Source organism: Poecile atricapillus, chromosome 1 (genome assembly GCF_030490865.1).
Source record: "Poecile atricapillus isolate bPoeAtr1 chromosome 1, bPoeAtr1.hap1, whole genome shotgun sequence".
NCBI lineage: Eukaryota > Metazoa > Chordata > Aves > Passeriformes > Paridae > Poecile > Poecile atricapillus.
Window position 1 is genome coordinate 135,372,665 of NC_081249.1, and position 21,729 is coordinate 135,394,393.

The 21,729-nt window shown below is 41.0% G+C and overlaps 1 protein-coding gene across 1 annotated transcript in view; it reads right to left on the reverse strand.

Annotated features, from left to right (window-relative positions):
* Window positions 1-1,667: 1,667 nt before the first annotated feature.
* Window positions 1,668-21,729, reverse strand: part of LOC131583734 (mucin-5B) — a 40,709-nt gene continuing 20,647 nt past the window's right edge. Inside the window, exons 21-47 of the mRNA XM_058848186.1 lie at window positions 21,228-21,407; window positions 20,597-20,833; window positions 19,560-19,716; window positions 19,217-19,345; window positions 18,702-18,786; window positions 18,464-18,501; window positions 17,284-17,439; window positions 16,385-16,450; window positions 15,965-16,057; window positions 15,082-15,323; window positions 14,418-14,595; window positions 13,874-14,124; window positions 13,264-13,447; window positions 12,558-12,750; window positions 11,727-11,905; window positions 10,896-10,965; window positions 10,630-10,751; window positions 10,226-10,257; window positions 9,612-9,789; window positions 8,883-8,987; window positions 8,182-8,222; window positions 7,493-7,615; window positions 6,469-6,564; window positions 4,969-5,097; window positions 4,052-4,091; window positions 3,272-3,395; window positions 1,668-2,717 (exon numbers count right to left, since the gene is read on the reverse strand). Coding sequence (XP_058704169.1) covers window positions 2,543-2,717; window positions 3,272-3,395; window positions 4,052-4,091; window positions 4,969-5,097; window positions 6,469-6,564; window positions 7,493-7,615; window positions 8,182-8,222; window positions 8,883-8,987; window positions 9,612-9,789; window positions 10,226-10,257; window positions 10,630-10,751; window positions 10,896-10,965; window positions 11,727-11,905; window positions 12,558-12,750; window positions 13,264-13,447; window positions 13,874-14,124; window positions 14,418-14,595; window positions 15,082-15,323; window positions 15,965-16,057; window positions 16,385-16,450; window positions 17,284-17,439; window positions 18,464-18,501; window positions 18,702-18,786; window positions 19,217-19,345; window positions 19,560-19,716; window positions 20,597-20,833; window positions 21,228-21,407 — 3,603 coding nt within the window. The 3' untranslated portion in view covers window positions 1,668-2,542. The remainder of the gene's footprint in view (window positions 2,718-3,271; window positions 3,396-4,051; window positions 4,092-4,968; window positions 5,098-6,468; window positions 6,565-7,492; window positions 7,616-8,181; window positions 8,223-8,882; window positions 8,988-9,611; window positions 9,790-10,225; window positions 10,258-10,629; window positions 10,752-10,895; window positions 10,966-11,726; window positions 11,906-12,557; window positions 12,751-13,263; window positions 13,448-13,873; window positions 14,125-14,417; window positions 14,596-15,081; window positions 15,324-15,964; window positions 16,058-16,384; window positions 16,451-17,283; window positions 17,440-18,463; window positions 18,502-18,701; window positions 18,787-19,216; window positions 19,346-19,559; window positions 19,717-20,596; window positions 20,834-21,227; window positions 21,408-21,729) is intronic.

Here is a 21,729-nt window from a genome sequence, read left to right on the forward strand (position 1 = left end):
AGCATCTTGATCAAACGGCCTCCAGTCTGATTTTTGGCTTTGTGGTGAGTGGGGAAATGTTTGACCCATTGACTTGAGTATTGTGTGTAGTTTCAGTCACCACAATAAAAGATATTAAACTATTAGAGAGGGTCCAAAGGAAGGAAACAAATATTGTGAAGGACCTTAAGGGGAATCTGTATGAGAAAGGGCTGAGGTCACTTGGTCTGTTCAGCCTGGAGAAGAGGAGGCTGAGTGAAGACCTCATTGCAGTTACAACTTCCTCATGATAGGAAGAGGAAGCACAGGCACTGAATTCTTCTCTGACTGAACCCAAGGGAACAGCCTGAAGTTGTGTCAGGGAGGTTTAGGTTGGATATTTGGGAAAGGTTCTTCACCCAGAGAATGGCTGGGCACTGGAACAGGCTCCCCAGCAAAGTAGTCAAAACACAAGAGTTCAAGAAGCATTTGGACATTGCTCTCAGACACATGGTGTGACTTTTGGGGCATCCTGTGCAGGGCCAAGAGTTGGACTCAAGGATCCTTGTGGGTCCCATCCAAATCAGTATATTCTGTGATTCTGTAATATTTACTCACTGTCTTTTAGCTGAAGAAGCTGAAAATCTCATTAAAAAGCCTTTACCTTGCTGGCAGCTAAGTAAGACTGCACCTTCAAACAGAGAACCAGAGTTCTCTTTAAAGCCTGGCCATCAGGGCTCTAAGTAGTATCACATAGTTATCACGCCAGTTAGATGCTGGATTGAGTGAGTAAATGGAGTGTCAGGTGTAACTGGGAATGAAGAAGGAGCATGTGAGATTCCACATGATCAAAAGCATCCTGGAGATGGAAATATGCCTTTGGTTTGAGCATTTCACTTGCCTGAAAAGCAAAATGCATGCCAAAAATGAGCAAGAAAGCATGCCTTTAAATATCAATGCCATTCTTAGCTTCTGTATAAAATCTTATCATCACTGAAACAGACAAGAGAATAGAAATCTAAAGATAGCTGGTATGATTAGATTGTGGTTTATTCCCTTCTCCCACCTGAAGATAATGCAGAGATGTGAAAGGTTTCCGATCCTGTTCCTGCTAAGTCATCTTGCTGACAATTATTGATTTGCAGGGTTGGTTGGCTGGTTGATTTGCATGACTGCTTACAGAGTTTGCTTACTGTTCTGATGACAAACGTACTCAAGAATGACCTCTTCCCCCTCAGGAAAGGCAAGGAGGAAGGAAAGAAATGTCCTTTTTTTTGGTGCTGTTCTTTGCTGTACAAAAGCATTTGTACACTTGATTTGTATCAATAAAAACAGTTTTCTGGACTAATGTGAAATTTGTACATGAGCCTCAGCCAAGCAATTGTGCTTTCCAAGGGAGCTGCATTGCACAGACAATTAACTGAATTATTTGGAGGTTCCTATAACTTACAATCAAGAAATATCAACGATCTGCACAATTTTAAGATCAGTAACACCATGATGAAACAGTACACATCAAAGAAAACCTGACATCTGTTGAAAGGATTTATTATGAAAAAGAAGCAAATTAAAGCTTCCTTGGGGCTCAAGAGCTGCAACACTTCAAAAATGGAAAGCTAACGTATAATGCATACCATATCTACTTGGTCAGTTCAAAAGCTTTCCCTGAAAAACAATTCTCAAAAAGCCTCCACAGCAGGCTGCAGGACACTAGGAAAGTCACAGCCTTAAGTTCTCTTTCAGGCCACAAAAGACAAGTTGCTCAAATAACAGAACTATCTGCCTTCTCAAGGTATCATTGGATCATTTTGATCCCTGTCTGCATGAAATACTGTCATCATTACCACTGGGCATGCTAGCTGTGAGTCAATTATTTGTAACACAAATCATAGTCATGTAACCAGTAGTGAGACTGAACTAACACACAGATCAGAGCTTGATGTTGGCAAATAAAAACCCCCAATGAGATAAGGACTACCAATAATGGTGCAAACATACTAATTTTCAAGTGTATATATAAGATTCATGTTTTCATACTTCTGATATAGTACTCACTGTGAAGAAGGAAAAAATCCACCCTGACTTCCTCCAGTGACCCAGAGTCACAGCCAAACTAGATTTGGGACCACTGGGGAAAAGATCAGAAACATGGCCCTAAGCCAAGTCCTGCCTCTGCCTGAAATGCAGCTGTGGAAGTAATTGTTGTGTCCCTTCTAAGAGAAATGAAGTGACATGTGGTTATGGTTTAAAAATGTGCACTTTCTTCAGGCAGGACTTTTGAAAGGCATCAGTTGTCTCTAGAATGTCTTGTAACAACCTTGGTCTATACATCAATGTGCAATTAAAGACATCAGCCACTTTTCGCCATTAGCAGCATCACTGAAACAGGAGAACAAGTCCTCTTTGAAATGCAGTTTATTCTACAAACTTTTATAGTAAAATCTTCTAATTTCCATAACTGCATATAATACCAGAAAGAAAAAGTGCTACTATTGTCATTTGAAGGTTACTCAGCTATTTTCTAAGCTACTCACTTACTAGGGAAGGATTAAATGAGAGCTGAAATATTTCCTTTAATTTATACTCATGTTATTCTCTTTGGGCATTTTGTTTCCACACATCCACATTCATCTACGTACACGTATGTGAACTGGACTGTTTTATGGTGTGAGCAAATCAGTTCCACCTTCGCTTTGTGACTTCTTTTTTCATGGCAGCAAGCGCATTTGTGTTCCATTTCACTGGCCTCAAAAGAATACCTATAGAAATGAGATTTTTCATATCAGTCTACTGCCTGTGGTCTTCCCAAACTCATCTGTATTTGCTGCTCCAAATGCACATACTACTAAGGAACAAAATTTATCATCTATTCTAATTACTCATAAAAGCCTTTTCTCAGGATACTATTGGCCATGCAGGGCCAGATCCTTTGACACCAGTGGAGAAAATAACTCCAGTAACTTCCATGGATTTTGGATTAGGCCCATTCTAGCAAGACAGAAAGGAGTAATTCATGCAGAAAACAAAAGGCAGGAAAACCTCCTAGAGCTGTTCAAAAATCATACAAGGACATGTTTTAAGAGCTTGTTTAATAAATTCAGCTGACATCTTTCCCAAGGGATCTATTTTCCTGGCTAAGATAAGGCACTCTATCACAATGAAGCCATTGCTAATGGCTGCTCTTCTGCACACCCAGCTTCCCAACCAGTTCCTTTCAAAACAGCAGGAAGGGGACAAACAGCTGCAGCCCACTGGTGACAAGAACCCAAGAAGACAAGCCACAGAGAAGGACAGAGAGAGGCTTCCTACTTACACAGAGTAGGTACTGCACATCCCTTCACAAAAGGGCACTGGGACAGGAGCAGCTGACTTGCAGTTGCCATGGACAATGTACTGCTCCTTCACATTGCGTTTGCACTTGTGGGGTAGGTCAATACCTGGGCAGGAGAACACTTCTGTTAGGCTTCTTCAGAGCGGGGAACAAATGTTTTGAAAGGTATCTGCTAGTAAATCAAGGACATCTCATCCTAGTAAAATTTCTCACAGTTCAAATGCACAACAAAAACCACAAATGAGAGTGCAAAGAGGCATTAATTAAGCAAAATGATTCCCCACTGGTCAATGTACTTTTCAATTTGTGGACTAGCTTTAGCATGTAAATAAACTGTTGAATTAAGACCTAAAGGAGACATGAAGGGTTTAGGTTTTTCTAAAATTGCTATGAATTACATTTGTGGCTCTATAACAACCTAGGATTTCTGAGTGGATGCTACAGAAAAAAAAAACAACTTTGTTTCTATGCAATTTGCAGATGCAAGAACACAGAGAATATTTTCTACAAGTTCTCTTATCAGGAGTATAGTTCAAGCTAACAGTATTTCAGTTATTTAAAAACACAGAAAAGGAGATAAAAATGTTTTAGTGTTCCCATTGGAAGAATGAGGCAGATTTTTAGTCTCTACTGTGAGGTACAGAACAGTTCTGCTGCTGTGAAACTGTCTTTCAGTCTGTGAAATGTGCATGCAGAAACAGCTACAAGCAGGGAAGGCCTAAACAGTATTGGAATAGAGAAGCAGTGACTTAATGCACTCACATGTCTTACAACAGCCATCTGAAGACACCTCAACTGTCCCCTGTATTGAAAAAGTAAGCAGCATAGTCAGTTCAGATGTATGCTGTGCTAAGCAGACAGTAGCAATGATGAGAGTTCTGTTACAGTCCCTTATCTCTAATCCACACAAATTCTTCATCAGACCTATTTGCCTACCAATTATATATAAAGCTGCTTAAAAAACCCAAACCAAAACAAGCAAGGAAGGGAGTGAATTTTCTTACAACTATATATCCTCTCACAAGCCAGGTAAGATGCCCTGTAATACATGCCTGATCTTATTTATGTCAAATTGAAGCCAGCATAAAAACCCCAGCCCCAGAGAATGACAGCTGTCCTTGGAATTGAACAGCCTGTCCTGAGCAGAGCCTACCCTAGAGCTAATTGGGGTACAAGGCTGTCCTAGTCTCTGCTTTGATCTGCTGTGAAGTCCCAAAATGCTTCTGAAAGTTACTGGAAACCACCAATAGCTGAAAGCCCAGGTATGACTGTTACCCCTTGCTCATTCAAGTTCCACTTCCTGACTTCATGGTACACCACATATCACAAGACACTTTGTTCATCAGTCCCCCAAGGAGCCATGGTGAGTTACGGCTTGTTCAATTGCATTTTATAACACTGATGTTTCTCAAGTAATGAAAAATCCCTCCATGCTATTGCTCCAACAATACGCTATTCTTTCTAGTGCTTATCCCACAACAATGTAAATTGTGTGGGCTGGTTTGCGAATATTTTTGCTTTATTTCCATGGGACACAGGGCTGGAAAAGCACATTTCCTTCAAACAAGGATGATTATATCAGAAAGATCAAAAAAACCTCATTTAAAACAGCAAATATAACTCCTAGGCCAGCATCAGGGCTCATTACAGAAGTCTTTTTCTGGCTGTGTAATACTTACTGGCACACAGTTTGCTTCTTCAAATGGTAGGCAGACCTTTATTGTACTAGTCAAGGAAAACTGGCCTGCTGATTCAATACAGGTGTACTGAGTACAGTTGTCATACGGATCTTTATAACTCTTTCCAACCTGATAAAAAAAGAATAAAACAGAATAAAACAAAATAAAGCAAAACAAAATAAAATAACCACCAACCCCTCCCTCCCCCAACAAAAACAAACAAACAAAAATAGCAATAAAATTAGAAAACTGAAATAAACAGCAATAAAATTAGAAAACTGAAACAGTAATAAAGTCAATGAACTGTCAGAGACTGGGTTGCTCATATCACTGTGAAAGGGATGAGATGTCTGCAACTCACATCTACAAATTATACCAAGCTCACCCACTACCAGTCTATGCAAAATCACTTCTGTGGCCTTCCGGGGGGGAAGAATGATAGAATGCCAGAATGAACATAAAGGTATTAACAGAAATGCCAGAAGGTAGGTGTGTTAATGTTTGTGGGCCGAAATATACACAAAAGAATAATAACTCTTTCAAAGGATTTAAACAGTTTTCTTTTTTTAATAGATGGAAGAAAAGGAAAAGGAGTGAAAGAGGACAAAAAAGTCTTTGCAATAGAGATTAATGGATAACTGCAAAGCCTCCTCATGCAGAGATAAAAACTATACATTGGAACAGTAAAATCTAGCTTGTAAGATAAATTATCAAGGAATAAAAGGATGAAATAGAAAAGATGTAGAACATAAGAGCTGTCAGAGAAGCAATAGCATGTAAGACAAGCCACTGGTTGAAACAGCTTCATTAATCATACACAGGAGTAATAAAATAAAAATCATACACAGGCTGTAATAAAAACAAAGAGCTAGGAAAAAACCAAAGAGCTAGAATCATAGAATCATAGTACCATTATGGGTGGAAAAGACCTCCAAGATCATCAAGCCCATCCTGCAAAGGCTCAGCTCATGCTCACACAATGCTACATTCACAAGACATGATGTATTAGCTGTGTGTGTTACTAAGTCACAGAACGCTACAGCAGTTGTGTCACTTGATTTCTGCCTCAGTAGATTCAGAACCAGTGGCAACACAGCTATATCAGCTTGCTCACACTCTATCTCTGTATCTTCAGGGTAAGACAATGAAACTGCTTCAGATGGGAGCAGTGTGATGTGAAGCCAGCACATGTATCTCTGCAAGAGCAGTATTACAGCATTACCATCCCTTCCAAATTCTTTCTTGCTATTTCATGCAAAGAGAAGTGGAGGTAACATGATTTCCATTCCTGCCAGAGAATATAGTTGTCAACATGGCAGTGCCTGTGAGATGCACCACAGCAGGGAACAGCTATATAAACATCTACGTTCACTTTGGAAACACAGACATTTTTACATCTCCTTGAGGTCCTCCCAGCCTTGAAATGCATGACACTGGTTGAAAAAATGCTGAGGTCTTTTTGATAATTCATCCTTGTGTGCAGAGCAAGGAAATTCTTACCTCAATGGTCACATTGCCAAATGGAAAATTTGCCACACATGCCACTTGCTGGCACTGGCTGCAGCACTGACCCTTCTCTTCCACATAGCGAAAACCCTGTGGGAATAAAGTTTCCATTTATCCATGTTAACTGTGTCTTGTTGCTGAAGCATCTTTGGATCAAAGCTACACTGAAGATGGCAGAGGAAATGAGCCAACCTTCTGGTTTCAATTTTGCTCTCTTTTGAAACCTGTTGGAACCACATTAAGCCTGTCAATCAAAGCTGGTAATTTTTCTGCCTTACTGCATAATGACTTCTGGGTACTTCAGTTGCCATGAAGACCCTGTCATTGACTATTCTTCTCTTCAGACTAACACACAAAAGAGGTCAAATAAATTAACTTAGCACATGATTACTTGAACAATCTGCCACCACTGCTTGGTCTGATATAATTATCTACAAGAACTATTGCTGTCAGACATGTGAAGATTTTCTCCCCTGTGTTTTGGGTATCCATTGGTCTTTTGGTGGCCGTGGGTGTGGCTGGCTTCAGGAAAAAGTGTAATGAAAGGTTTTGTCCATTTTTAACATTGGTGGTGCATCTGTCCTTATCTGGGGATGAATGGAAAAGCTACCACCCTGTTTATATTCAGTAACAGATTGAACAACTTGAGTGCTGATTCTCACAAGTACTGAGAAGTAACTGAATATTCCCCACCCACAAGTGAAAGTGTCTGGAAACATATAAACCACTGTGCAGTTTCCTCACAATCTTCATTTATGAACTGACAATTGTCAACATCAACAAAATGACCCAAACATCTTCCAGCAATCAGACTTCAACAGGTTTGCAATCATTTTCCCTCAGGGCACCTTTCCAAGGGTGACCTCTTAAATTTGCTGGAGCAAAAATAACAGGACACCCTAAAAAAGATTTTACAAAACAATTAATAGAAGAGTCTGTTCTGCCGTGTTGCACAGACAAAGCAGTTACACTGTCCCTGTTTCAACTCAACAGCCATTGTGGTCAAGGAGGTGCTGACCTGCTGACAGGTGGTTTGGCATTGCACTGGAAGGCACCGTATGCGGTTGGTCTGTGTCACAGGATCCTGTTCATCTGTGCACACACAGTTCTCACAAGAGCTTTTAGGCACCACTGCCCCTGGCTGGAAATATAGGGGAGAGAGAAAACCATGACAAGAACTCAGAGGGTTCTGGAATAAACATCCCCCTGGCCTATTGAAAAAACTAATGCTTATGAGGTTTATTTTTGGAAGGATATCCTGAAATGAATATACAACCAAATCTCTAAAACCTCACCACTGGTATCACAAAATGAACACAAGGCTGACGCTCCTAAGTGTATCAATGATGTTAAATGAGTTCTCATAAATTCCAAGCACCTACTTTTGGTCAGTTTGACCAAGCAATAATCTTACAGCATTCAATGAGATTTTAAATTTATGTTCAATCACAATTCTGACCCAGTGACTCTAAAGCATAGGCAAAATCTCTTTCAGTAAGCAAATTACTAGTCCTCTAGCATTACGTATTCAGTAACCTATCCCAGAGTCACAGATTGCTTGGGGTTGGCAGGGAGACTATTGTCAGGAAAGAATTACAGGCCATTCTAATCCTGCTTTTTGTATAAGTGTTGAAAACAAGAACTTCAGATAATTCTGACTCAGGCAACATTAACTTGTTAGGAAGAAGTGTTTGGAAGAAGACCTACCTTAAATTCCACTCCTTCAGAAACACATACACCTTTGGGTACTGTAAGAAAAAAAAAATTAAAAGGTTGTGCTAGGAATGATGCAGTTACTTTATTCATCTCTGAATTGTGAGCGATTCAGAGAAGTCAAAGAGTAGAGCTGAACTTAATAGCCCACACAAGAGGGGGAAAAAAAGCAACTAGTACATGGTGCTAGTTGGTATTCAGAAGCCCACATGTAGCATCTGCTAAGATGTTATGCATCAAGTGGGGATAATTTTCTGCCCTGGTATTTTCCATAAGGTAAAATCTATTTGCCTTATGTCTTTTTTTACCCATACTTGAAATTACTTGACCTTTTCTTTATTGTTAACCACCATGCTGGTAACAAAGCTAATGGGCTTAGGTGTGTGAATCTGGAAATATAATTTGGCAGCAGAGCTTCTGGACGGGCTCAGTTTAACCCTCATTCAGTATGTGGTCAACAGCTTACACGCCCTGAATTCTGGCTGCGGAGAACCTGAACCAGTTATTCTAAAAAAAGTGGGGAAAAAAAAAAGGGTGGGGGGGAAGGAAAAGGGGGGAAGGAAAAGGAAAAAAAATAGCTCAATTGTAAAGGCTGAGAGGGAAGGGAAGAGGTTTCTGCCATGATGTAAACTCATTTAGAAAAATCAAATATTTCAAAGAATAAATAAAATAACTTAAGGAAAGGAGGTACTTACTACAGGAGAAGATAGGGCAACAACCATCCTCAGACATAGCCACCACTGGCTGGAAACCTAAGTCACATCCTGTTTTGTTGATAATGCAGGTTTTTATATCACATTCTGCAATAGACAGCAGAGACAAAGTAAGCCAAAGCATCCCATCCAGCAGCATTACTTGCAGACAGAGCTTGGAAAAAAACATCCTATTACTAGTGCCAGGATCCTCTGTCCTGTGTCTTAGTATAGATACTGGGAATGGCCAGGTTTAGGAGCAGGCTATTCTTTGTTTAGCTACAGGCTACCTGTGCTGTGGTGGGTATTTCGGACTGGGAGTGAGCAAATGCAAAGTTGAGGCCAAACATATATCAGGAACCTTCACAGGAAGCCTTAGGGAAGTCTGGAAGATGAACACATCCTCCCTTACTGGGTGAGTCTCTGTGGAAGGACCACCCTCTCATCTCAGAAGAACAAGAGCCAAAGGATCCTGTGGAGCACCTGCTGGTCCCAGTGATCCACAGGGGATTTTCCAGTGTAAATATCTGTCAGGTCATGGCATTAATTTAGAGTACAAGCTGGACCAGAGGAGTTCTTTTCTGGTGGCAAGAGCTCCTGGAACACAGATGGAAGAGATAACCACTCCAGTGCCTTATCTGAATCTGCTACCAGTGGGACACCACATCTCACTTTAGGATCACTGATGAAGGCAAATGATGCCATGTCATGGCTTGTGAAGGATCTACTCACCACAGACTGTCTCTGTGCAGCAGGGGTCTTCCAGACGTGGTTTTATTTTGCGTACAAAGCCTTCTTTTGTGCAGTTGATAGGTGGAGATTTAGCACAAGGGCGGGGGAAGCAAGAGATGTTCAAGGTTGCTTCATCACAAGTACAGTATTGACAGTCATGTTCCCAAGCCTCTCTAGGCTACAAAAACAAGAGGGATAGCACTTCAGACACCAAAACCTGGAAGCATTATATCAATGAATGCCTGCTGCAAGACAGTGTAGGACTGAGTTGACCTAATTTATTGTGTAGGAAAATTGCAGTTCAAATCCTAGAGGGAGAAGAAGGAAACAGTAAGAAAAAATGCCATTATTTGCCACCTTCCTTTGCAAGTTGATGTGTTTCCAGGAGGAAAGCCTGATAGTTCTACCAGGAAACTGATTCTCACAAACTGCTCTTTCTATTTCTGTACCTCAAATGATTAAACAAGTTCTGGAGTTAATAAAATCTTATTTTCTCCACACTGTCATTGTAGTTCACTGCCTTTCAAGCTTAAAATTAAAAGAAACAACTTATCCAGTCATTTTTGAAGAAGGTCACAGAACACAGATAAAGACAGTATTTTCCTTTCTCTTACCTGTTTCACTGACCCATCTTGTGCAGTGCAACCTATAAAAGGAATTAGATATTACTTTAAAGGTAACTCGATCAGGGAAAACAACAGGAGCAGAAAAACAGGAACAGAAGGAAGGTATTGAAATCTGAGAAACAGACACAAAGAGAAAGAGAAATTCAGAGTGCAGAGTCACAGATTGTAAACACAAAAACATCTTAAATATGCTATTCTTCTTTTTAAAGTTGCAGTTTCTGCATATAAGAGCAGGCAGAAACTCTCAATCTGGAATGCTTCCAGCCTCACCAAAAAGGGTCAGTAACAAGGTCGCCCCCATTTTCTCTGTACCCAAAACAACCCCCTTAATGTGCACTTCTAGTCAGGCTCTTACCCCCACTTCCCATAGCACCACTTATACCCTTTCTTACCACAAACAGACACACAAATGCCATCATGATCATTCAGCAGAATTTTTCCATCAGGACAGTAGCATCCTTCAACAAACACCGATGTGCTATTTTGGGACGGAAGGGTGTCCATAACGACTCCTCTGCACAATTAGAATATAAATGAGAATGAACAACGTAGCCCAGGGCAATCAAGACACCTACATCCCAAGGGAATGTGAACTTCAATCTTCCCCGGCAATTTTCACATCGTGGTCTTCAAAAACGCCTAATAGGGAATGACCCACCTGCTGAAGCAAGTGTTTCTTTTTGCTTCCCCGCATGGCTTGTACACCTGATCCTGAGGACAGCTGGACTCTGCGGAGCATTGCAACACACAGGTTAAAAAGCCCAGATCCCACGTTTACCCTCCGAGGCAGGGGGACACGAAGGGACAAAGCGCTCAGGCTACCGCAGCACCCTCCCGGGTCCGCACAGCCCGGCAAGGGGGTCCCTGCAGCTCCAGCCACAGGGGCCGAGGGGACAACACGGTGGAAGCGACAGGACCAGCAGCGCTCGCCCTGATCCCGAGCAGGGCAAAGCCGGCACAGAGAAGCGGTGTGTTGCCATCTAGTGCCCAAGCTGCGGGGAGCACACAGGACTCCTCGGCTGAGCTACGCAGGAGACATAGTGGGCCTGGTTCCCCCTTGTTTTGCACCAGGTCTGAACTGGAACAACCTCTTTGGTTTGTTCCTGCTTTTTCTCAGGTCCAGAGCAGCAGGGGAGGACAGAGCAGACCAGACTTGCTTCACCCCAGGGGGTGTTTTCCAGGCTTAACTCGCTGCCCATCGCCAGGCCCTCAGCACTCCCATGTCGAGGCCCTCAGCACTCCCATGCCCAGGCTCTCAGCACTCCCATGCCGAGGCCCTCAGCACTCCCATGCCCAGGTTCTCAGCACTCCCATGCCCAGGCTCTCAGCACTCCCATGCCGAGGCCCTCAGCACTCCCATGCCCAGGTTCTCAGCACTCCCATGCCGAGGCCCTCAGCACTCCCATGCCCAGGTTCTCAGCACTCCCATGCCCAGGCTCTGAGCACTCCCATGCCCAGGCTCTGAGCACTCCCATGCCCAGGTTCTCACCACACTGCCCACTCGCCAGCCTCCTCCAGTCCACGCAGACCCCATGGAGCCCGCACAAGGCCGCGTAGGTCTGCATGCTCTGGCACTCAGTGCTGGGGTGCTCTTCCGAGCACTCGCTGGCCACACACGCCTCGTAGTAGGGCTGGGGGGGAACCACGCCATGGCACTCTGTCAGGGTCCTTCACGAAGCAAGGAGAAAAACCTTGGGCTACTTCCAAGGAAGAATTCAACTCAGAGCCAAACCATCCCGCCTGCCCCAGGCAAAGCCTCAAAGTACAACTACAAATTGTTCTCATAGGCAATACACTCCCACAGCTTAATACAGAATGAGCTTTACCTGCCATTCTTTACAATGCTTTGAAAGGAAACAATATTATGTTGGACTGCTACCTGCAAAGGTTCCTGCACAGTTAATAGCTGTAAGTCTATATGCTGACATTTTTATGCTAGTATGTTTGAAAATCCTTTTTTAAACCACAAAATTATTTTAAAAACAGACATATATTTGCTTACTATATTCTGACTGTATTTCATATCATTCAGAGCTTTCAGATATTGAATTATAGCTAGTTCCCACTTGGCCTCTCCAGAGCTCACAGGCAGAGGGAGTGCCAAGCAGCAGACACTATTAAGAGAGGACTGATTTTTCTGATGCAGCTGAAAAATATCTGCCAAGCTCAAAAACACACACATCAGTTCACTGCTCAGTTTCACAAGGTATGCAAGACTGTATTTTCTTAATTTCCTAGAATCAGTTTACCCAAGCCATTTAGTGAAGAATGAAATTGCCCTGTGGACTTATTTTTCTGATACTTCTGGGAGTTGTCTTACCAGATAATTTTACACAGATTAGAAGGCACACAATGCTGATGATATTCAATCTTTGATGGTTGTGAGACACCAGGATTACAGTATCTGTTGGTAGGATATGGGACTTTCCAATCTGATGCCATCTCTTTGAAGGACTTGACAACCTCTCCATTCCTCTTCATAGCATCATCAGACTTCTGGTTGGTGCAGGTGCCTGGTAGCAGTATAAAAATGATAGTTCAAGGACAGTTGATGCTGGCAAAGATGCTTTTAGAGAGAATCTGGGGGGAAGTTTTCCTTATGCAAAGGGAGAAAATGTGGGGTCCTGGATAAATTCACACAAAATGTTTCCAGAAAGAGAAGGTTTGAAGAAACAGTTTGCCAGCTACTCATGAAAACCAGAATTGATGTGTTGGTTGATACATTTCCTCCTGGTGGCCAGAGTAACTAAGATGGCACAGGACTCTCCACATTTCCTACATTCCTATTCAAAGTAGATATGATGAAAAAGAAGGGCCTAGAAAAATTCTATCCCAAATAGACTGTGAACAGAGAAAGGATATGACTTAAAACTACATTTCCTGACAGTGTCTTTCCATTAAATAAATTTCTTAACATTTATGAGAAATAGTGAAGTTGCAAGCATTTACAGATTTTACAAGGGAATGAGAGATAGAAGGAGGAAAATTCAGAGCATTAAATTTTGTCAGCTGATGAGTACACTCACCACAGAGTCCCATGGTATTGTTATAAAACTTGCTGAAAGGGAGTTTTATGTAAAATGCAAGTCGACTATAGGAGATATAAACCTCTAATTCAGGTATTTCAATTATGGCATAAAGGCCAGAACTGGTTATCCTGATACCATTCTTAAAAATGTCTGGAACAACTTTCTTATCATCAAACAAAATCTAAAAAGAAAAGAAATAAAAGGTCTTTATGGACACTCTTTCATTGAGTAAGGTACATGATTAGTGCAACTGGAAAGCAGAGCAGCACAAATTCAAGACCTTAGGTGCACCAAATGATGTATGTCAAAGGCAGTCATTTAAGCAGTTGTCTAATAGTCCTTTTTATTATGTTGCAATTTATATTTGAATACTCATATCAGGACAAAAACCACAATTTTCAGGTATGTGATCATTTCCCAGATTTTTAGAATATACAGATTTTATTGACACAAAGCAAAAAAGAGAGAGAAGAAGCAAAGCAATTGCATTTCTTATCCATTCCATATTTTACAAGCTTAATCCTTTGTTATGACAGGACATTTGGCAGTACAGTAATATGACTACAGCAAAATAATTTTGAGAATTCATCTAAACACAATACTTTACCAAGTTTGTTTCTTTTCCATGTTCCATTGCTTGTGTCAGAATAACAACAGACTTGGAGTAAAAAATGATAAGGGACATTGAGCAAATTGCTCCACCAGTGGCAGCACAGTAGTAATTGTCTATGTGAATCCAGAAGTTGTGAGAGTCAGGGTGAATTGACTTCACAAGGACATAGGTGCAGTTTTCTTTAAAATGGTAATATGCTCCATCAAAAGTCACATAATGCTCATTTCCCCATCCACTGCAAATACCTAGAAGACAGAATGACAGGCTTCAAGTTTGACTTCTGAGCTACTTGGGAGTAAAAGCTGTTTTAACCTTTTCACTCACTTCCAGTCAGAGACTAAAAAATATCCAGTTTGATAAAGAAAAACTACTCTAGCAAGGACATCTACTTTCAACAGCCAAAATTTCAGATGGGATTCCATACCATTGTATCCTACTGAACTGATATGAACATAGTATAGATGCTGACCAGATAGACTTTTCTTTTTTGAGGCTCAACTGAACATAACATAAATTTCAGGATTTTGCTGCCACTTACACTGACACTCAGAGACTTCACAGCAACCGGTTTCATCGGAGTGGTTTGTGAAAGGGAAGCCATTGACACAGAGTTTCGGTTGCTGAGGTGGGCAAGTTATGACAGACAATTTGATATTGTTTCCTTCTCCCAGGCAAGTGGCAGTATAGCAGTTTCCAAAATTCCATGTTTCATTAAACTATTGATTAATTGAAAAAAAAAAAAAAAAAAAGAGGAGAGGCAAATAACAAAGTAATGTCACAAAATCTTTAAAATCACACACAGCAACTGCATTCCATTCAATTAATTGTCTACATGGCAAAACTTGATGTCTACTCTGGCTCTGGAAATCAGGCAATATGAACCCTATAGGAATCAAGAGAGCCTTGCTATCTACATTTTAGGTATATATATTAGGGTCCTGACCACTTCTGATGGTAGGACAATGCCAGATGTCGCTTCCTAGTCTTTGTTCAGTTTAGGTGTTTCAGGTGAACAGAAGAATCTATAACTTATTCTTTCAGTGGGGGTTTCTGGCATACTTCTAAATCATCTCATTCAGCCACACCTACAGTCCAGCTGCAGTGCTGGATATCAGCATCAGAGGAGACACCAAATCTTGGCTGCAGGAAATGCATGAATGGTGGAATGATAAATGATGAAACACATCTTCAAAGTCTCTCACCTTTCTGGGAGGAATGAGTGCAAGACAATCACTCACAGAAGTCCTTGTGGGAGCAGGAACTTGTTTTTTTACGCCAGGAGCAGGTGTTGGTGGACAGGTTTCAGAATGTGGATCACAGACCTTGAGGGTCTCAGTATGACCAGCTTTACACTCTGCCCAAATTAATTCAATCTGACACGATTTATTGCAAAGAGAGTAAGCACAACGACCGGATACATTCACTGGCAGAGAAACATTTTCTCCTGCAAGGGCAAAACCCAAGTGTTAGCCTGAGGCCTAATCACAGAGCAGCTGCATTCTCAGCTCTGCATTTAACTATCTGTACCCAATAGCCATGCTCAGGGGCTGTCTGTCTGCAGCTCCTGGGATTCAGTGGCTGAACATTCAATTCACCCAAACGGCAAAGACTGAGGGAGGGCCACAAGGCATAACTGAAATTCTGCTCTTAGGTACATTGGAAGGAATTGAAAATGAGTACAAGAAGAGACAATACTGAGTATGTCACCGAGTGCGTCTGCTCTTCACAAACACTAGGAGGTAAGTGAAGCAGGAGCTACTGACAGATGAAGAAGAGTCTTTCCTCCCTGCTTTTGGAATATTTCTGTGAGTTACAAGCTCCTGTTCAGCAGTTTGGGATTCAAGGCTCTGCTGACATCAGCAACTGCTGTAAGTTTCCTTACACCAGGGATATTCAAACCAGAGCAAAGTTATTGGATATGGGAGAGTTGTAGTTCTGAAAATGTTAGCTACAGTTCAAAGATGTGACAACTTCTGATAATGTCTAACTGTGGAAGGCAGAATGAGAACTTGCTGAAGCACTTTTATCTATCAGTACATCTTTCCATGTCAATGGTGCAGAAAAAAAAATTGCATGGTTTCTCACCCATTTGTATCAATTGTCCATTGTCATTGCAGAAGCAGGGAGTGGCTACCTCTGATGAGGGAGGTGCAGACGTTACATATTGAATATGTGGTCCTGCAGGAAATCAAATCAATTAGTATTTAAAACCTCTGCTACTCTACTTTCAAGCCCTATGACATCTCTTACATTCTCTACAACCACGAAAAAAAAGAGAAAAAAGTTATTTTTTTTACCCCCACTACATTCTGTACATGTCCACACTGAAACCACCCTCTGTATTTATAAACACTCTCTCTATTAGATACAATGGTGTTGTAATACTACACACACCCCCTCCCACTTCTAGGTTTTGGGTTTTTTTCTATATGGAATACAATGAACTCCCCTTCTTCTGTCATTTATTCATTCCAATTAAATGTTTCTAGTCCTGCAGTACTTCACCTGACTTTGGAGAGATGATTTCCAGTGGCACTCCATTTGGATTTGTAATGCTTTCTTTCAAAGAAACTGTTGGTTTTAATACAGACAGATCATATAGACATTTTACTATGCCATCTACAGAGTGTTTTCAATAATCCTTCCTTTTCTAGGTATTACTCCACTGTACTTAATTCAATTGTTAATATTCTCAGTAAATACCAAACACATGGGCTCACCATCAAGTATTTAGCTCTTCCACTCACATGAGTAGAGAAGCTAACTTAATTTTCCTTGTTGACCTCGTATAATTTTCTACCAGGATATTAATTTTTTTTTTTAGCCACTTATTTTTATTTGTAGTGATCATGTGTCAAATTTCCCACTTTTCTTTATCTTCTTTTTGCTTCCTATTTTCTGCTTTTTCATGTTCCATTCACTCTGGAAAATCCCTTTCGAACAGGAGTTAATTGCCAAGAAGTTTTATTTTCGTATTCCAGTGACCCATATGAGACTCACTTATTCCAGTGCAGAATACAGTACAATAAGAACTATAGTGTATTATAGGTGATAAGAAGAAGAAAAACAAGATTTAGAAGTATGAAATATTAATACTGACAACACCAGAGTGTCAACTGTGGTATGCTTAAACTTATTGTAAAAGTTTTAAGGAAAACTCACTGAATCCTTCTGTTCTCTCTTAACCTCACTGACAGTAAGGTCAACGAGAATCTATGAAAACTACACTTTTGGTCTTTACCACGAGACCCACAAGCTCTGATCCCTCAGGTCTTAAATGGTCTTAAATTCTGCTCTTATCCTAGACGTGCTTTTTCCAAGGAGTCTTTTTCAAAGACAGATAAATCTTATTATCATTACAGACTTCTACAGAATCACCACCAAGCCTCTTATCAATCTAGTACCTTGTGCTGGTGTAGATGGAGTTCTGCAGGGGGTGAGGGTTTTAACAATCTGTCCATTAGGGCCACAGACAGCTTCACCACACTCGGTCCCATTCACGTGGCTGTACACAGTTTCGTTTAAGGTGTAGGTCTTCCCATTGTAGCAGCAAAGACAAACTGAAGCACCAGAAGAGAAAATGCCATAGCACCAGAGGACACTTGCAATATAAATACAAGTGAAAAGCAAACCAAATTCTGCATTTACACATCTGAAGGCTTGCATCAAACATGAGTTACCTGGCAGAAAAACTTTCTCAGTTTCTGCTTGAGAAGCTGCACTGGGAGTCTATCTCATTTATTTAAAAGTGTGTTGGATTTTTCTGGTTGCTGATGTTTCTTGGAGTCAGGTTGCATAGAGGAATAACTGGTTGGTAGAAGCATCAGAACTGCTACTGGCCTAACCCAGCCTGGAGCACCTGAGTGTGACTGGGATTACTGCCTGAGTGACAAAACACTGGCTCAGGAGGTGTTGCACAGCCATTTCCATCCACAAATGAGAAGCATACAGTGGTACACAACTCCATTCAAATATATGAGAAGCTCTCCAGGTTTTGGAGACTGTACATGTAAGAACCAAAGGAAGTGTATCTATTACTGTAACAAAATCAGCTAAACTGTGTGTTATCTACTGGGTCACCCTGTGTTTTGGGGTGTGATTTCTCCCAGATACAGGAATGAACTGACGCTATAACTTAACCAAATCTGTCCTTTAGGCACACAAACACATATCTGATAAGCTAGCTGCCTTGGTTTATTTTATTAAATGAATGGTCAGAAAACTGCACTTCTACAAGATTTTCCCTGTTCTAACTTATTAAAAAAGGTATCGTGAATGGCCTGCTACAGACTACTATCTATCTGTCTTCACTGACTACCAAGAAAGTGGAAAAGCGGTATTAATGTGGGTAAGATGAATCCTACATATCACACCTGTCTCTTTCCTCCCCATGATTATCCTTTACACAGCTCTTGAGGTCAAAGGCTGCATCTTGCTTATCAAAGTATATCTGTGCTGCTGTGCACCCACATATTAAACTACCTGTCTGGCCTCCTATTACCAGTATGTTTGCAGTAACATGTAATGTTGGGTTGTTTCAGTCCTGCCATCACTCAATGCATGGTGAGGGTGGTGAAAAGTTACCTTTGGAGTCTTCAGCACATAGTTTCTCTTTGGGATCACTGAAGAGAAAGAGTAAAAAAAGAACTGTTTTATTGAAATGAATTAGTATACAGAAAAACAAAATCTGCAACTGTACCTATTTTTACAAAAAACCTACTCCTGGATTTAGTGGTAATTGCCACTGCCTATAAACATTAACAAAACATCTAGTTTGTCCTTTCCAGTCCTGTTCTACCTTTCTCACCATCAACTGACCTACCATGAAGTGCAGTTAGGGAGGGAGACACACTCTCTGCTCTCCTCATCAAAATACGGCTTGTCAGGACTACACTCTGGGTAACAGCCTGGAAAATGAAACAAGGTGTTCCTAGTCTGAGTTACATAGATACTGGAAAACACATAAATACCTCTATCAAATATAGATTTGATCCCCAAATGAATGTGATTCTAGTATGAATGTTCTTTTTACTACCAATTATTTTTCCAAGTCCTCTTTTTACCTCTCTCCCCAAAGTTTTAATTTACGACATTTGTCAACAGATTCATTGCAAAATTCTTTGCAAATTTATATTGAATTTTATCTCTCCATAGATTTAAAGGCAGCAGGCAAATGGTGCTATGAATGGCACCATCACACAGGGAATTAGCAAAGGATGGTCAATGAGATTTTGGGACAATGGAATAACCTTTCAGTCACCTTGGTGCTTCAGACATTTAAAACCAGACTAGTAGCTGCAATTCCCATAAACTGCATTAAAGTCAAGGAAGAATTACCTTCTAAACTGTACAGCAAGTTCCCACATTTCCCTTGTGGGTTCCTGCAGGTCCGTAGACAAGGGGCTCCACAGGGTTTATAGAACCACTCATGTTTGCCAGGTGGATTGTAATAATCACAGAACACAGCTGGAACAGAAGAATAAAAAACATTTAGGTCTCAGACACTGGGCAGGGACTATTTTCAAATGTTGTTTAAAATATTTTAATAAGATAAACATGATAAAAAGAGCTTGTTCAGTCACACATGCATCGCGATGTGAGTGTTCTACTCTTCTGTATCCCCTGTGTGCCTGAGCACAAGGGGCTCTGCTTTCTGTGTGCACTTCAGAGCAGTACTTACGGCAAATGGCAGGGGTTCTCCAGTTGATACAGACACCAGCTCTGCTGCAACTCCTCGAGTAAGCAGCAACTGAGGTACAAAAGCACTCACAGTCTCCCACACTGTCACAGCCACAGAAGTCAGACACACAAGATTCATAATATGGAATTGGGTTCACCTGTCAAAACACCGACAGAGCTGTCACCACATCTGTATCTGCTGTACTGTTGTTTTAATGAGGGAAAGGTCTCTGAATTTCTGTCCTGCACTGATGGTTTGTGACAGGCTGGGATTATCATGAAGGAGCCATGATATTTTACAACAGGTAGTTTTCTATTTTCACCTGCCTGGTAGAATTGGACTCTAAATCTTTCTATTCTCATATGTGTAATGGTGCCACTTACACTTAAAATGCCTTCCCAGTGTGATTTCTGCAGGACTGAACTACCTTGTTTTGGCTTAGCACAGCTACACAGTGTGTGCACTCTTCAACTGAGAGACAGTGATTAAGTGAGTATGAAAGGAAATCCTATTTCCAGTAAACGTCATGTCTCTTGTTTTTTAACCATTGCCAAAATAAACTAACAAAGGAAATAAAGGAAAGGTTTTTTTTTAAAATTTGTTTATTAAGGTGCACTGAAGCTTTGTATAGACACCCTAATTAAGAAGAGTAGCTTTGTTCTTGTTTAAATTAATTCAATTTGTGACTCAAATAAACCAAATAATTAGTCTCTTTAGGTAACTTGAATGAACTTCCCAAGGATCACCATACAAACAGTCCTAGACTAACTTATCTCTACATTTTACAGATGCCTAACTTTCTACTTCTGGTGGCCAGCTATTATCCTCTTTATCTTCAGTTGTTCAAATCAGGCACTGCTGTTTCCTCAATACTGTGCAACAGGATTTAACAGGCACAGCTGTGAAGTGAGGTTTTGAGAGACATAGCCTTGTACTACTGTGTAGTAGCTTCAATACTAAAAATATGCCATAAATGTGCTGCAAAACAGCAACAAGTTTCTAGTGTGAAACTATTGAGGATGAGAGAACAGGATTACCTTGCTGTGACAGGCTTCAAAGATGTTACTCTTAATGATGCTGCAGTGCTTCTGCCCCAGGGCAGACTTGAAAGGCTGATCCACACACAGGTCTGTCATGTTTATATTTGAGCAGGTGCTTGTTATTTTCCAGCTATTTCCAAATTCCTGGATGCTCATCTCCATGGACTGCCCTCTGGTTGTGAAGTCATTCCTTGAGCGGCCATCAAAGTCCCCACAAAGACCACAGACTTTTCCCTGTGTAATTTGTGTAGGCACAGTAAATGCTTTGGTTATTTTGAGTGCAGCCCACTCTTTGACAGAAATAAACTATAGAACCTGTAAAAGCAAAATAGGTGCAAATTTCTAAAGAGACTGCAAAAAAGGGCTTAGAAAAAGTTGGACTTCAAGTGACAGAAACACTCCTAATGTGCTACCAATACTGCTAGCCCTAAATATTCTGGAATGTTTTATACTGACTGAACAGTGCAATAAAACACAAGATATGGCCTGCTTGCTGCTTCGTCTTGTCCACTAAACCAAATTTTTTCCAGTCCTTTTTTTCCAAGCTCTGCTTTTCAAACTGTGGCTCCAGTTCTGGCTGCATAACTCTAAGTTTGAAATCATAAATCCTAGTCCACCCCCCACTTACCTGGAAAGATGGTGCCACATGAACAACAACAGTAGTCTTTTGGTCCCACATGAAGTTCATCCCTTGATTTGTTTCAATGACAATATAACCTCCCCTGAGGTCGACTTTGTAATTTTTCTCAGCTCCTGGATCAGTGGCTATCTCCTGAATTCTTCCTTCCAAGAGCCTTATTTCACTGCTCTACAGAGGAACAGATACATAGAAGGAAATCAAATAGAAAACTTAGTGCAACAGCACTGGTTCTCTGGCTCTCATTTATTTTTCTGTCATCTTCACACTCTATCTTGGTAGCTAGGTGAGCCATAGTCACAGATGCACAGAGCCTACTGTCACAAATGCAAACACACAGACACACACAAATGCACACATGTAAAGTATTGTTGACTCCTTGGATCATTCCCCTCATCCACAGAATTGTTCAATCCCTGTTAACATCAAATACCTAAGCCTTTCCCAACTTCCCTGCCTTAGCTTGCTGGCTGTTTGACTTCCACAGGTACTC